Genomic DNA, 15,984 nt, shown 5'->3' with positions numbered 1-15,984 from the left:
TCTGCTCAGCGGGGAGCCTGCTTCCCTTCCTCTCTCAGCCTGCCTCTAGGCTGACTTGTGATCTCTGTCTGTCAAATAAATAAATAAAATCTTTTTTAAAAGAAAGAAAGAAAGAAATGATACAATTTGACACTGCTTATATCAATTACTGAAAAACAGAAAGTGAAACTATGTATCAAGTTTATTTTTAAAAAGGGGGGGCAGGGAGAAACATGTTCCTGGTGTGCCTGGCACCCACGATGAGGTGAGTGAGGTCATCTTCTTTCAAATCCTGGCCCCACTACACACACTAACAGTACGATTCTGCGATTCTGGGCAAGTTATTTCTCTGCTCTGTGCTTCAGTTTCTTCATCTGTGAGACGGGCTGATAGAGGGGCACCTGCCCTCATAGGGCTGTTGGGAAGCTTAAATGAATTAATTCTTGTAAAGCACAGAACAAAGGGTCAGTTCAGAGTCATCTTTTTTTTCTCCCCCAGTGTCATTCTTTTTATTTAGGTGGCTGTTTCTGCAGTGGGGCAGTCAAGGGGAAGTGGGAAAGTGAACATAGGTGACTTTTATTTTAACTATAAGGTGTGTCTTTTAATTTTAATCTTTGATTGTTAATTATTTTGATTGAGGCACAACTTATATCTGGTGAAGTGCACAGATCCTTTGGTGTGAAGCTCTGTGATTTAAAAAATATATATATTTTATTTATTTATTTAAGAAAGTCAGAAAGAGAGAGAGAGAGCAGGGGAAGGAGTAGAGGGAGAGGGCAAGTGGACTTTGCACTGAGAGACCCAGGGTTCCATCCCACGACCCTTAGATCATGACCTGAGCTGCAATCAGTAGTCAGAAGCTTAACCAACTGAGCCACCCAGGTCCCCCACTCTGTGAATTTTTATATATGTCTGCACATACATATATGTGGCCTATGGCCACCGTCTAGTCTTCTCCCTGTTGTATACATTTAACTTGTGTCTTTTGCCAAGCAACCTTAGGGAAATTCTATCATCATAGATTAATTTTGCCTGTACTTGAATTTCATACCACATGGGATTGTTTTATAATTTTTAATTTATTTTTTCGACAGAGAGAGATCACAAGTAGGCAGAGAGGCAGGCAGAGAGAGAGAGGAGGAAGCAGGCTCCCCGCCAAGGAGAGAGCCTGATGTGGGGCTCGATCCCAGGACCCTGGGATCATGACCTGAGCCGAAGGCAGAGGCTTTAACCCTCTGAGCCACCCAGGGGCCTCTGTTTTATGATTTTTAAAAAATATCTGTGTTTTTTATGCCTGGATTCTTTCACTCAACATGTTTTGTTTTTTCTATTGAAATTAAATTCATGTACCATAAAATTTACCTTTCTTAAGTGTACGATCTATCTGATTTTTCAATATATTCACAAAAACATGATTTTTATTAATTTTATTTATTTATTTATTTTTCGTAATCTTTACACCCAACTTGGGGCTCGAACTCATGACCCCAATCAAGAGTCATGCTTTTCAGGGCGCCTGGGTGGCTCAGTGGGTTGGCCTGCTGCCTTCGGCTCGGGTCATGATCTCGGGGTCCTGGGATTGAGAGTCCTGCATCAGGCTCTCTGCTCAGCGGGGAGCCTGCTTCCCTCTCTCTCTGCCTGCCTCTCTGTCTACTGTGATCTCTCTCTGTCAAATAAATAAATAAAATATTTAAAAAATAATAATAAATTAAAAAAAAAGAGTCATGCTTTTTAGACTGAGCCAGCCAGGTGCCCCAAGAACATGATGTGTTTTTGAGATTCATCCATGATATTGTATATATCAATAATTTATTCCTTTTTACATGCCAGGATATGGATGGACCACAGTTTCTTCTTTTATTAATAGTTGATTATGTATGTATGTATGAATGTATGAGTGTGTGTATGTATTTAATTGAATATAGTTGACATAAATATTATGTTGTATGTAATATTAATTTCAGATGTACAATATAGTGACTTGACAATTATATACATTATGAAATTCTCCCCACTGATGAATAGTTACCATCTGTTCCCATACAAATTATTGTCTATATTCCATATTCTGTACTTTTCGTCCTGTGACTTATTTATTTTAAAACTGGAAGTTTGGGGGCACCTGGGTGGCTCAGTGGGTTGAGCCACTGCCTTCGGCTCAGGTCATGATCTCGGGGTCCTGGGATCGAGTCCCGCATCGGGCTTTCTGCTCAGCAGGGAGCCTGCTTCCCTCTCTCTCTCTGCCTGCCTCTCTGTCTACTGTGATCTCTATCAAATAAACAAATAAAATCTTAAAAAAAAAAAAAAAAACCTCGAAGTTTGTGTTTCTTGATCTCCTCCCTTATCTCGCCCATCCTTCCAGCCCCTGCCCCTCTGGCAATCACCAGGCTGTTCTCTGTATTACTGTGTCTGTTTCTGATTTTGTTTGATTGACTCTTTTTTTAGACTCCACCTATAAGTGAAATCATATGGTATTTGTCTTTGTCTGACTTATTTCATTTAGAATAATATCCTCTAGGACCATCCATGTTGTTCCAAATGTCACTTTTCTTTTTCTTAATAGATGAGTAATATGCCATTGTATATGTATATCACATCTTCTTTATACATTCATCTATTGATAGACATTTAGGTTGCTTACATAGCCTGGCTATTATTATAAATAATACTGCAGGAGACTTAGGGATGAATATATCTTTTTAAGTTAGTTTCCATTTTCTCTGGGTAAATACCCAGAAGAGGAATCACTGGGTCAGACCACAGTTTCTTTATCCATTCACTATTGTTTGGGGTTTTTAGATTTTTTTTTTAATTTAATAGAGAGAGAGATCACAAGTAGGCAGAGAGAGAGGCAGAGAGAGAGGGGGAAGCAGGCTCCCCGCTGAGCAGAAAGCCTGATGCGGGGCTCCATCCCAGGACCCTGAGATCATGACCTGAGCCGAAGGCAGAGGCTTAACCCACTGAGCCACCCAGGTGCCCCTGTTTGGGGTTTTAAAAAAGATTTTATTTATTTATTTAAAAGAGAGACAGCAGGAGGGAGAAAGAGCATGAGCCAGGGGGGAGGGGCCAAGGAAGAGGAAGAAGCAGACTCCCCACTGAGCAGGAAGCCCAATGTGGAGCTCCATCCAGGACCTTTGGATCATGACTTGAGCAGATGCTTAACCGACTGAGCCACCCAGGTGCCCCTATCCATTCCCTTGACAACGGACATTTAGGTTATTTCGTTTAGGGTTATTATGGAAAGAACTTTCCTTGTTCGTATCTTTCGGGGGGCAGTAAGTGTTTCATTAACTGTTAGATCCATACCTAGGAGGATTGCTTAGTCATGACATCATCATATTTAACCCATCTCATCTGGAGTGATTTTGCCCCCACCACCTGGTGAACATTAGCAATATCTGGAGACATTTTTAGTTGTCACCACTACTGGCATTTACTGGCTGGAGACCAGGGATGATGTTCCACATCCTACAATGCACAGAATGGTCCCACTGGGAAGAATGTTCCAGGCCAAGTGCCAGTAGTGCCAAGATTGAGAAACCCTGGTTATGACAAACTGCCAAATCATTTTCCAAAGTAATTTTTCCCGTTGCACATGCCTGCTAGCAAGTGGATGAGAATTCTTGGTGACGCCAGAGCTTCTTTAGCCCTTGGTTGTGTCTGTCTGGTTTTTTTTTTTTCTTTTTAGCCATTTGAGTGCTTTTTCTTTTTTCTTTCTTTCTTTTGAGTGGGTGTGCTTTAAAATACTTTATATCTTAAAATAATTCTGAAGTGAATCAAGCCAATATGACAAAGGTTAACATTTGTTTATCTTGAATAGTGGATGTACTTTAGGAGGATTTGACCCTCTCTGGCCTTAAAATTGGTGTTTTGTTTCTGAATAGTAGAAGCTCCCCCTCGCTGCATGGGTGGAGGTGTGCTGGGGTATTTTCCTGTTTCCCCAGAATTTTGTTAACCTTAAAAATAAAACCATTATAGGCGCCTGGGTGGCGAGTCATTAAGCATCTGCCTTTGGCTCAGGTCATGATCCCAGGGTCCTGGGATCCAGCCCTGCATCGGGTTCCCTGCTCAGCAGGAAGCCTGCTTCTCCCTCTCTTACTCCCCCAGCTTGTATTCTCTCTCTCTCTCTCTTTCTGTCAAATAAATAACTAAAATCTTAAAAAATAAATAAGTAGAACCATCAGTTATTTTACCAGCAAAATCAGTTTATTTGGCAATAGCAGAGAATTGTAATGTGCAACAAGCAAGCTATGGCAAACCCATAGGCAAGTCCAGAGAACAAGGTGGACGAATGCACTTTCATTGTGGAAAGAGAGAGTTGGGAGGAGCTATTATAGACAAAATTCCATCGGAATAAATTGGGAGTTCGAAGTGTAGAGGGTTTTTTTGTTTGTTGGTTTTACAGGAGAGAGGCAGAGGGGGGTAGAGAATCTTAAGCAGGCTTCAAGCCCAGTGCATAGCCTGAGACCCTGAGATAATGTCCAAAAATCAAGAATTGGAGGCTTAACCAACTGAACAACGCAGGCACCTCTTTCTTTTCTTTACCTTCCCCCCTTCCTTCCTTCCTCCCTTCCTTCCCTCCCTTTTTCTTTCCTTCCTCCTATCTATCTATCTATCTATCTATCTATCTCTATGCCCAGTGTGGGCCTCAAATTCACACTTCCTGAGATGGTTTCCATGCTCCACCCACTAAGTCAGCCATGTGCTCCTCAAAGTGTAATGGCTTTTCATTGGCTGAGTTGTGACTGTCTCTCACTGGCTGGGCTGTTGCTTGCTCAGAAGAAAATCTTCCTAGGGCTAGAGCAGTAAAAGTACAGGCTTTTCCAGGTGAGACTGTAAAGGGCTCACAGGGAATGGTATTGTGTGAGAGCGCCCCCTTCTGGCCTCCCAACTCTATTTTAGTGAGATTTCCCTTTATTAATTTCACACCTGTCAACAGGATTTAACTGGCTTTGTCTCCTCTGTAACTCACTTTAGATTATTTAATTATCCAAGCTTGCCTCTTCTCTGCTTTCGTGGGGCACCTCTTCTCTCCCCAGGGACAGGTTTTCTCTGGGCTTCCAAGTTACCTGCCTTTGACTTCTAGCTCCACCTTTGTAGGATGTGACCAAGTCTAATGGAGGGAGGTGGCTTGGGTTTGGATCTCTGCCAGCTGTGTGACCTTCAGGCTGGGCTAACCCTCTCTGGACCTCAGGTCACCCGCTTGACAATGGATATGCTAGTATGTGCACTAATCGGCTCCAGGTGGGGGATTTAGTCAGTTGATTTGCTTAGATTTCTCAGACTGAGCACACCAGTGTGGGAATTAGGGTTGAGAGTGAGGCATTTGCTTCAGGTACAACATTTAAGGGAGTCCCAAAACTCAAGACACAGAATGCATTAGTGCAATAATTTTTGAAATCAAAATCAATGCAAAAGTCCAGGTAAAGACACGATCAGTAAACCTGATCTTTCCCTTTTGCCTCAGGCACTGATACGGCTTTGCTCCATGCAGCACTGTTACTGATCCTGTTTTTACTTAACATTTTGGTGTTTTGTTTATCACAGATTTTATTATTTATTATTATTTTTTAAAGATTTTATTTATTTATTTGACAGACAGAGTTCACAAGTAGGCAGAGAAGCAGGCAGAGAGAGAGGAGGAAGCAGGCTCCCTGCTGAGCAGACAGCCTGATGTGGGGCTCGATCCCAGGACCCCAGGATCATGACCTGAGCCGAAGGCAGAGGCTTTAACCCACTGAGCCACCCAGGCACCCCATCACAGATTTTAAAAGTTAATTTTTATTTTATCTTATTTTAAAGATTTTATTTATTTGACAGAGATCACAAGTAGGCAGAGAGGCAGGCAGAGAGAGAGAGAGAGAGAGGAAGGGAAGAAGGCTCTCCGCTGAGCAGAGAGCCCGCAGGGCTCAATCCCAGGACCCTGAGATCATGACCTGAGCCGAAGGCAGAAGCTTTAACTCACTGAGCCACCCAGGCGTCCCTAATTTTGATTTTAAAATAGTGCATTAAAATTATTTATTTAGATGACAGCTTTCGGTGCTCCTTAAATTTTGCATGCCTCACCCTCAAGCTGGGTACACAGGAGGTGCTCAGTAAGTGTTATGGTACCTACAATATCTACCCTTATTATGTAAAGCCTCCCTCTCAATTGACTGGTTTCTCTTTATTTTATTGGGCTTTTTGACTGAAGTTGTACCTCTGGCGGTTTTCAGCTCTGAATCTGTTGTCTAGAACATCGACCCCAAAATAGCCTACACTAAATGAAAGAGAAAGGCTAGAATGTCCCTGGAGAACTGTGGAGCAAGGTTTAACCGTGTCGGGGGCTTGGGGAGATTGGATTGCTGGGGCAGGATTATTATGTTTGACCAGCTTATCTCCCTCCCCTCCATTTCCCCCCACCATCCCAAATCCCCAAATCAAAACACAGCTGAGAAAGACTGATGATACCAGGTAAGTGGAACTTTCACAGGGTGCCCAGTGGGAGTGTAAAGAAGAACAACTTAGGAAAACTGTCACGATCCACTAAAATTGAACATATACATGACCTACAGCCTACCTTTCCATTCCTTGGCATTTGCCCTAGAGAAGTGAACTTACGTTCATGAAAATACTTCTACAAGCTTCATTAATAACGGCCAAACACTAGGAACAACCAAATGTCTGTTAGTGGGTGAATGGAGAAATTATATTGGCTATATTGTGGTATAGCCACTCCGTGGACTACTACTCAGCAAGGAATAATAACTACTGATACAGGCAGCACATGGACAAATCTAAAAAACAACGAGTTTTTTGAGCAAAAGAAGCCAGATAAAAAAGAAAAACTATTGCATGCTTCTGTTTTTATGAAATTCAATAGCACAACTAATCCATCATTATAGAAATACAAATAGTGTTTTTGCCTGGTTAGGGGTCAGGGAGAAGAGGGCGGTTCACCTGAGAGGGGCACAACAGAACTTTCTGGGATGTTGGAAATGTTCTGTATCTTCATTGGGCAATCGTCACTGGCTGTCAATCTTCAAAACTCAGTGGACCTTTTCTTTTTACTATAAACTTTTACCTCAGTAAAGTACCGGAAGTGGGGGTGGTGGTGGGTAAAGTGGAGAAAATATAATACAAGGAAAAAGTAAAAATAATAATAATAATAATAATGCGAAGAAAAAGAAAAAGTTTTATGACTAAAACATCTTGGTTTGGGTTTTGTGGCCTGAACCTGCACGGCCACCAGCACAGTCTGACCCAGGACAAGACTCTCAGCAAAAGGGAACTGTCACAGTGGGTGCAAACTGTCTTCACCCTGCAGTCATTCCGACCTCCCAATCCTTTTCAGGACTCTTTCAGAGCCTCCACCCTGGACTACCAAGTGGCCGCGGGCACACGCCCACTTCAAGAGTCCTGAATTCCATGCCAGGCGTAGAAGCCATGTAACAGAAAGGCGAGACACTTGCCAAAAGCAAACCATCTCCGACTTCAGCTGCCAGTACTAAATATGGAGACGCCCGCCGAAGGCAAACCGCCGGTCACGTGACAGCGCACGGCCTCACGTCGGCCTCAGCCCAGGGCGCCTACTTTCAGATTGACCAATGAACCCGAGGCAAAAGGCACGCCCTGTTTCCTCTCTTCACCAATAGCCTCCAGACGCCTCCTGCAGGACCCAATCATCGCTTCCGCCTCTCTTGAATGAAAAGGCAGCAGTCCACTAAGCAGAGCCGCAGTCGGACGTAGGAGGCAGGAAGCCCTACAGCTCGTGCTGGGGCGCGAGACGGGTAACCGGAGTCGGACGGCACTTCTCGCAGCACGCGGAGGCGAACGGGGTGCCAGGTGAGCGATGGGCCCGGGGCGCGGGGCCGCGGTGCAGAGACTTCGGACTTGCGGGCGAGCTGGCGATGGGAGACGCCGGGGACTAAGGGGAAGAGGAAGAGGAGCGGGCGCGAGACAAGGCGGGGCGGGGCGGTTGGGGCACCCGCCGCGCGGGCTCGGCCGTTGAATGCCACAGCGCATGCGCAAAGGGGGACCGTGGCTGTTGGCGGGCGAGGACCATGCCCGCTTCCGGGAGTAGGCTGTCATGGCGGCCCACGGGTCGAACCCGATTTGGAGAGAAAGCCTTTCTGTCCGAGAAGACCGCCTAGGCTGTTTGGGGAGGGATTGGGGAGGGATTGGGGAGGGGGCGACGCCAGGGTCTGGGGTTGCGGTGGCGGAAACCCGAACTTGTAGACGGGACAGGCTTCCCCAAGTGCGAGGGACTTGCCTACCCCCACATTGCTGTGTTTTTGCTCTGTGTTTGGGGGATTCGGGGTTCCAGAGATTTAGATCAAAAAAGATGTCTCAGACGCAAACTGAGGTGGAAGTCTTCCCTGGGGGCACTTTGACAGTGAATGGGTACCCGTGGGTGTGTCTAAATTGTCACTTTTCCGGCGTCAGCTTTCAAGTTCATCTGCTCCTGGGGCCTCAGCATTCGCAGCTATCCCCGCTGGGTGGGACAAACCCCAACAGCCCTCGTCCTCTCTAATTTGTTTTGAGCAGTACATGTTGTCTCACCACTTTCTAGAAAAATTTGTGCCTCAAACTCAGGCTGCCCTGAATCTCTCTCCCTAAGAACAAAACGATTTATTTTGATCTGTATCTTTTAAATGCACCATCTCATCTTGGTCACCAGGTTTGACGGTCAGAGTAGGTGACTCTAATTCTCTGCCCAGGGAGTACCCTGCCCTGCTGAATGTTCCACCTTCTTCCCTCATAACACCCCCACGCTGGTTAATCCTCTTTTGGTGACTGGTTTTCCCTGTTTCTGGTCTCATTCCCCACTCATCTACTCTGGAATAAATTGCTCTGGGACAACTGAGTCACTTAAGAATTTAATCAGCGATTCCCTATAGGTTAGCAAATAAAGTATGAAAGCCCTCAACTTGAACAGCTTTCCCAGCTTTGTCCTTTGCCTCTACTTCTACCAGCCAGTCTTGCTCTCCATTCCTCACAAGGGCCTGGTGTTTTGGGACTGACCTTTCCTAGCTCCTGTTCTTTTCTCTGCTGCCTGGGAACTAACCCCTTCCTATTCAGATTACTTTTTTTTTTTTTTTTCAAGAATTAGTAAGGGTATATGCATACTTTAGTGCTTAAACTCTGTCTTGAGGCCTCAATTCTAATTCTGTTCATTCAGCCCTTGTTGTTAAGTGCTTATCTGTTTTAGGCTCTGGGCAAAAGGGCTATCAGGCATGACCTTAAAAAGGGTGCTTTTTTAGGTGTGGCCTGCAAGAAGTACCCTTCTGGAGCAAGAGGTCTGAGGGAAGTAGGGGGATTGATGTCCATTGTGGGCAGCAAGAACAGCAAGTGCAAAAGTGCAGAGGCGGGTCTGAGGCACAGCAGCAAGGCCAGTGAGTAAGAGTGATGGAGGAGACGAGGTCTGAGCATGGAGGGGGTCGGTTCGTGTAGGGTCTGGTAGGTCATGGTGAGGACTTGAGTTTTCGTCTGAGCACAGTGGGAGCCTGTGGAGAGTTTTGAGCAGAGGAGTGACATTCTCTGACATCACTTTAATAGGCTTCCTCTGGCTGTTGCGGGAAGAGAAGGTGGAGGGGGATGGAAAACAGGGAGACCAGTGAGGAGACTATTAGCATAAATCCAGGCAAGAGACGATGGTGCCCAAATACCCATCAGCTGACAATGGGTGAACTGGTAGCCCTATGGGGGACGTTCAGCCATGACAAGGAGCAAGGTACTGATGCATACCACAAAGCGGATCAATGTCAAAACATGCAGAATGAAGAAGCTGGATGAATGGTGACATATTGTGATTCCATTTATGGGATGTCTGAAACAACAAATTCATAGAAAAAAAAAGTAGGTGAGCAGTGGCCAAAGGGGTTGGAGGGGGAGGCTGATAGGTAATGTGTTTGGTCTTTTTGAAGACCAACTGAAATATGTAATGCATTCTGGCTGTGGTGATCGTGGCACATATTTCTGGTAGAGCATGTGAATATATCAGTAAAGGTGTTCTAATTGTATTTTTAAAATTTGTTTATTTTTAAAAAGATTTTATTTATTTGACAGAGAGAGATCACAAGTAGGCAGGGAGGCAGGCAGAGAGAGAGAGGAGGAAACAGGCTCCCTGCCAAGCAAAGAGCCGAACTCAGAACTTGATCCCAGGACCCTGAGATTATGACCTGAGCCAAAGGCAGATGCTCAACCCACTGAGCCACCCAGGCTCCCAAAGCTGTTCTAATTTTAAAAAAGAAAGGTGAGGGGGCATCTGGCTGTCTCAGTCAGAAGAGCATGTGACTCTTGATCTTGGGGTCCTGAGTTTGAGCCCCACGTTGGTGTAGAAGTAATTTAAATAAATATATAAAAAGAAAGAAAAGCGAAGGGAACTTGGGACCAGTGAGGTAGCAGCGGTAAGAAGTGGCCTAATTGCCCTATTGGGACCTGTTGGCTGACTGGACAGGGGGACAGAAAGAGCCAGTGAGAGAATGGAATTGCTTTTTTGAGAAGCAGGTCTGCAGGAAGAGACAGTGGGTTTTGGTCTGGGTATTCTGAGTTCAGGTTCCGAGGGGAGATGTAGGCAAGGCAGCTGGGTAACAGAGGCTGTTGAAGGGAGCTGGCAGTGGATGGAGACATAAGTTTGGGAGGTCTCCCTCACAGAGGTGGTTAAAACCCTGGGGCTGGATGAAGTCATGGAGAGAATGAGACAGGGAGGGCCGGAAAGTGGGCCCAGGACCCTCCATATCCAGCTTAGAAAGAAGAGTGACTGGCTGCTTCAGCGCTTCCTCCCTCTAGACTTGGAGGCTAGGGTGGGATTGGGAGTACAAAAGATCATATTCTCACTCCCGGGTCCCTTGTAGCTTACACCCAGTAGGTGCTGGGCATGTATTGGATAAAATAAAGCCAGGAGGTAAGCAACCTTTGTATTAATTCTATTTACCATCTCAGCTCTCTTTTTATTGGCCTGGGCCCAATGGGAGGCCTGTTCATGAGAGTACTTAATTATTCCCCTGTGCAGACCACAAATAGCGGGCGGAGCTGGGGCAGGGCAGACTCTGCTCTCTCCAGCATCTTGGCAGCCACCTCTCCTGGTCTCAGGGGGCCTACCCTGTGCAGGCCCGGTGGACTTCTTGGGCGATGGTGGGGAGGGAGCTCCTTTAGGTTAGGTGGGCTGAGGTGGGTCATTAAGAGTTTTCCTGGTGAGGGCAAGGTGCCGCAGAAGCTTGGGGTAGGGGCTTGGTGAGTCTGAGCAGCCAGGCAAGGCTGGGGGTGGTTCAAAAGGGATACTGTGGAACGAGTTGTGCAAGGGCCAACAAGGAGGGATGTAAGAACCATAGAGAAGTGTGGGGATTTCACTCTGAGAGCAGAGGGAGGCCCTGGGAGGCGGAGGGGTGTGTGCATGTGTGGGTGTGGGGAACAGGGGCCCTGGCCAAGATCAGGTGGCTTACAGGAGGGCAGGGTGTGACCACGACAGGCTGAGGCTGGGGGTGCTGCCCAAGTGGAGATGGTGGGACTTTCTGCAGGAGTCGGGGGCCTGGGGGAGGCCATGACGGAAAGGGGTCAGAGAGTGATGGCCGTCAGCTTCATCTTCTGGGTCCTTTCTGTGCCAGCTTGGAAGACGGCTCCAGTGCCTTGCCCTTCTTGGGCCTGTGTCAACAGACTGCAGCTGCTCGGCGGCCTCCCTCAGTGAGCCTCAGTGGGTGGGTTTTTTCATCCTCCTTCAGCTCTTCTTCCTCTTCTTTTCTCAGCAGCATGGCGGAACAGGATGTGGAAAATGAGCTTCTGGATTATGAGGAAGATGAAGAGCCCCAGGCTCCTCCGGAGAGCACTCCTGCTCCCCCCAAGAAAGACGTCAAGGGTTCCTATGTTTCCATCCACAGCTCTGGCTTCCGGGACTTTCTGCTGAAGCCAGAGCTCCTGAGGGCCATAGTGGACTGTGGCTTCGAGCATCCATCCGAGGGTATGCCTCCCTGGTTCTCCCTGCCAGGATCCTCCTCTGAGCACTCGCACTTTGGCCTCCTCAGCCACCTGGCGAGGAGCCTGCACACAGGGAGCATCCAGTTTCTGGTCGCTCACACGTGCTCTCTCCCTCAGTCCAGCACGAGTGTATTCCGCAAGCCATCCTGGGCATGGACGTCCTGTGCCAGGCCAAGTCTGGGATGGGCAAGACGGCGGTCTTCGTGTTGGCCACCCTGCAGCAGATTGAGCCAGTCAGCGGACAGGTGGGTGGGGGCCCTCCCTGTGGGGCCCAGTGCCCAAGGCATCAGGAGCTACAGCTCCCTTGTTTGGCCTTTTTGATCCTTTGTGCTTTTTGTGGGCTTTTAAGATTGTGACCGAATCACCCCCCCCCCCCCCCCCGCAATGGAAGCTGAGGGGGAAAACTGAAAAGTGCCCAGGGTTTTACTTGCCAGAGATACAGGTGTTAATTTGTCATGTGTATTTCTAGATTGTGCAGGTTTATTCAGGTGAGATTGTATTGAATAAGGATTTGTTACAACGGTTGCTGCTGACAGTTAATTCCTCACACAGGAATTTTGCTAGAGGAGAATTGAGGTGCATTCCTGTGCTGTGCTTTTGTCACACTGGGGCACGCATCTTTGGGCTGTGTCATTGCACGATCCCTTGTTTCCTTACAGTAACTGAAGGAAAGGGAGATTCAGTGGGAGGTTGTGGTGTTGTCGTAGCACTTGGCATCATGGGCATAAAGGCAGGAGCAGCGTCCTTCGTCGGTGGTCATGGGACAGCCAGAGAGCAGACTCTCAGGAAACCATTAACATGGGCTACCTCACCAGCTAGGTCTCACTGTGGATCCTGGCAGTGGGAGACAGACCCCGTTAGCTGAAGGGATATAGGGAGTGAAGGGTGGGGCAAAGATAGAACATCAGACTGGCCCTTTCGGCGGCTGGAGGTGTGGGGTGAGTCTGGCAGGCACCCTGGAGGGATAGGGGCCTGGTGGGCCTGGGCCCCCATGAGAGAACACAGGCTTGGGCTCTGGCTGGGACAGGACTTGGGACCCTGCCTTGAGTGTCTCTCTTCTACCTGCCCTGCAGGTTTCAGTCCTGGTCATGTGCCACACGCGGGAGCTCGCCTTCCAGATCAGCAAAGAGTATGAACGCTTCTCCAAGTACATGCCCAGTGTCAAGGTGAGCCTCCTCAGCCTGGGCTGGGTGTGCTGCATGGTCCTCTGCAGACTTGCTCTCCCGGCTCTGGCCCAGCCAGTGTTTACCATTTACCAAGCTTGGCTGCAGAGGCTGCCTTTGAGGTTTGCGGTGGTTTATGCTCCTTAAGAGCCTGCTGAATTATGCATGGCCCCCAGAGGCCTGTGCTGGTCCCAGCCGTGAGGCTGCTTTCCACCAGAGTCAAGGGCCAGGCTCTCAGGCCTTTCTGGTCCTCAGGTTCTAGGCCCAGGGGACGAGGGGGCTGCTGGAACAGAAGCTGGCAGGGCTACAGGCTGGGTGGCTATCAGCCTGGAGTGCTTAGACAGGCAAAAGCACCTTTCTCTCCACCCACATAGGTGTCTGTGTTCTTCGGGGGCCTTTCCATCAAGAAGGATGAAGAAATATTGAAGAAGAACTGTCCCCATGTCGTAGTGGGGACACCAGGCCGAATCCTGGCACTAGTGCGGAACAGGAGCCTGAACCTGAAGAACGTGAAACACTTCGTGCTGGACGAGTGTGACAAGATGCTGGAGCAACTGGGTGAGTGTCCTGCTTGGGTCTGGGAGCTGCCAGAGGCCCACCCAGCCACACCCTCTCTGCCCTCACAGTCCCACTAACCCCCAGACTTCAGAGCCAGGTGGGCCCTGACAGGATAGGTCAAAGGTTGCTCCAGAGACGGGGTCAGGTGGGTAGCTGGCGCCCAGGTCTTCTATAAACGATTTTAGGATAAGTTCTAGCATGGGCAGAGTGCCCTGCTGCTTCTGAGCAAGATGAGTGGGGCCACAGGGCCCAAATGAGCCGTGTCCGGGCCCGTGTACACATCAGCCCTTGCGCCTGCTGAGTTAGTTCTCGCCCCCGCCTGCCCTGTGAGCCCCGCCAGGGCCAGTGGGAGATGGGGCTTGTGTCCCGGGAGGCGGCTGCAGTTCTCACCCCAGCGGCTGTCTCTGCCTCAGGCTCCCCTCCCTGAAGCGTGGCTCGAGGCGCGCTGGCACGGCTGCTCCGCTCTGGCAGCGTGTAAGTGGATGGCAGCTCCTCCCGCGCCTGTGCTCACCCCGAGTCCAGCCCCTCAGGCACCTGGGACTCACCCCTCCCTCCACTCCTCGGCTCACACCGCCCTCGTCATGGCGCTAACGGCTCCCTGGCACAGGTTGGGAGGAGCTGGGGCTGGTCTCGGGTGGGGGTCCTGGTCTGCCAGGCACTCAGCCCCACCTGCTTGTCGCCCTCCCCATGCAGACATGCGGCGGGACGTGCAGGAGATCTTCCGGCTGACGCCTCACGAGAAGCAGTGCATGATGTTCAGCGCCACCCTGAGCAAGGAGATCAGGCCTGTCTGCAGGAAGTTCATGCAAGACGTGAGTGGGGCGGGACAGCGGCCGCGGCCTCCGTGTGCCGGCTCTGGCCCTGCTGGCTTCTGGTTCTGAGCTGTTGCTGCTCCAGGACACCCACGCTTCCCTCACTGCGTGAGAATGCTGGGGGGCCCAGGGGCCTGCCTTCCCTCCTGTGTCTTTGTCAGACTGGGAGCCGAGTCAGACCAGAGCTTAGGTCAGCTGTTGGGAGAAAGGCGTTTACCGGGGGACAGCAGGCCCTCCGGGAAGCCTCACGGCATGGAGTCCTTCGCTAGAAGATTCTGGCCAGGCCAGAAGCCCAGAAGTAAACCCCGCCTGCCCCTTCCTGCACAGCCCATGGAGGTGTTTGTGGATGATGAGACCAAGCTCACGCTACACGGACTGCAGCAGTACTATGTCAAGCTCAAGGACAGTGAGAAGAACCGCAAGCTCTTTGATCTCTTGGATGTGTTGGAGTTTAACCAGGTGACACGGTTTGGGCCTTCCTGGGGTCTGGGCCTGTGTGAGGCTGATGCAGGGGCCTCTGACCCTGACCGCCTTTCCTGCCTCCCTCCCTTGCAGGTGGTGATCTTCGTGAAGTCAGTGCAGCGCTGCATGGCCCTGGCCCAGCTCCTTGTGGAACAGAACTTCCCGGCCATCGCTATCCACAGGGGCATGGCCCAGGAGGAGCGGTGAGTGCGTGCCGTCCTCAGAGGCTCCTAGGCAGGCGCCTCATGGGGAGTGTCACGCAGGAACCCCATGTCTGATGGCCACCTCTTGTTCCTCCTGCACCCAGTCTGTCGCGCTATCAGCAGTTCAAAGACTTCCAGCGGCGGATCCTGGTGGCCACCAATCTGTTTGGCCGAGGGATGGACATTGAGCGAGTCAACATCGTCTTCAACTACGACATGCCCGAGGACTCAGACACCTACCTCCACCGAGTGAGTGTTTCCACAGAGGTGTCCCTTCCTTGAGGCCCCCCTCCCAGGGTGGGGGCGCATGGGGACGTGGCCCTGCTTGTCCTCAGACTCCCAGGTTAGGCTGTGTCTCTGGCCTGACGCCCCACTTTTCTCACCCTGCAGGTGGCCCGTGCAGGTCGCTTTGGGACCAAAGGTCTGGCTATCACTTTTGTATCTGATGAGAATGATGCCAAAATCCTCAATGACGTTCAGGACAGGTTTGAGGTGAACGTGGCCGAACTTCCTGAAGAAATCGACATTTCCACATATAGTAAGTGTGGGGCTAGGCCAAGGGGCTGGGCCCAGACAGGAACCCGGGTTCCTCATCTCACTGGCCTCCCCTCTGTGTCTTACAGTTGAGCAGAGCCGGTAACCACGCGCTGATGGCCAGAGCTGCCCTGTTTCCCGAGTGCTGCTGCCAGGCTTCTTTCTAGGTGCCAGTGGGCCTGCCTTTTTACTGTTTAAAAGCTGTAGATTTGTGTAAGAGTAAAGTTTTATTATGGAATCCTGGCTCCCACCCTGTCTGTCAGTTCTCAGCATTTCACGGATGTAGTAGGCCTGGCCAGTGAGCTCCAGCCTCCCCTGCAG

General features: G+C 49.5%; 1 protein-coding gene across 4 annotated transcripts; it reads left to right on the top strand.

Moving 5' to 3' along the window:
• Positions 1–7,681: 7,681 nt before the first annotated feature.
• DDX39A (DExD-box helicase 39A) lies at positions 7,682–15,906 on the top strand. Of its 4 annotated transcripts, none has more exons than XM_032313605.1 (12): positions 7,908–8,092; positions 9,222–9,353; positions 11,703–11,914; positions 12,049–12,176; positions 13,005–13,097; positions 13,469–13,652; positions 14,346–14,464; positions 14,792–14,923; positions 15,020–15,129; positions 15,234–15,378; positions 15,520–15,667; positions 15,753–15,906. In XM_032313605.1, the coding sequence occupies exons 1-12, from the start codon at positions 8,022–8,024 to the stop codon at positions 15,767–15,769; spliced, it is 1,491 nt and encodes a 496-aa protein (XP_032169496.1). In that variant the 5' UTR covers positions 7,908–8,021; the 3' UTR covers positions 15,770–15,906. The 4 variants fall into 4 exon arrangements, with proteins under 4 accessions (XP_032169523.1, XP_032169514.1, XP_032169496.1 ...); XM_032313614.1 differs by having other exon boundaries at positions 7,909–8,092; positions 11,706–11,914; XM_032313632.1 differs by lacking the exons at positions 7,908–8,092; positions 9,222–9,353 and adding an exon at positions 7,682–7,803 and having other exon boundaries at positions 11,706–11,914.
• The last annotated feature ends 78 nt before the right edge of the window (positions 15,907–15,984 follow it).

Source organism: Mustela erminea, chromosome 1, assembly GCF_009829155.1.
Source record: "Mustela erminea isolate mMusErm1 chromosome 1, mMusErm1.Pri, whole genome shotgun sequence".
NCBI lineage: Eukaryota > Metazoa > Chordata > Mammalia > Carnivora > Mustelidae > Mustela > Mustela erminea.
This window is presented reverse-complemented; position numbering and strand designations above follow the sequence as displayed.

Bases quoted from the DNA above. Each gene is read 5' to 3' on its own strand.
- DDX39A (XM_032313605.1), top strand. From the start codon at position 8,022: ATGCCCGCTTCCGGGAGTAGGCTGTCATGGCGGCCCACGGGTCGAACC. The intron at 13,653-14,345 runs GTGAGTGTCCTG...CTCCCCATGCAG, and splicing joins CAAGATGCTGGAGCAACTGG to ACATGCGGCGGGACGTGCAG. The intron at 15,130-15,233 runs GTGAGTGCGTGC...TCCTGCACCCAG, and splicing joins GGCATGGCCCAGGAGGAGCG to TCTGTCGCGCTATCAGCAGT.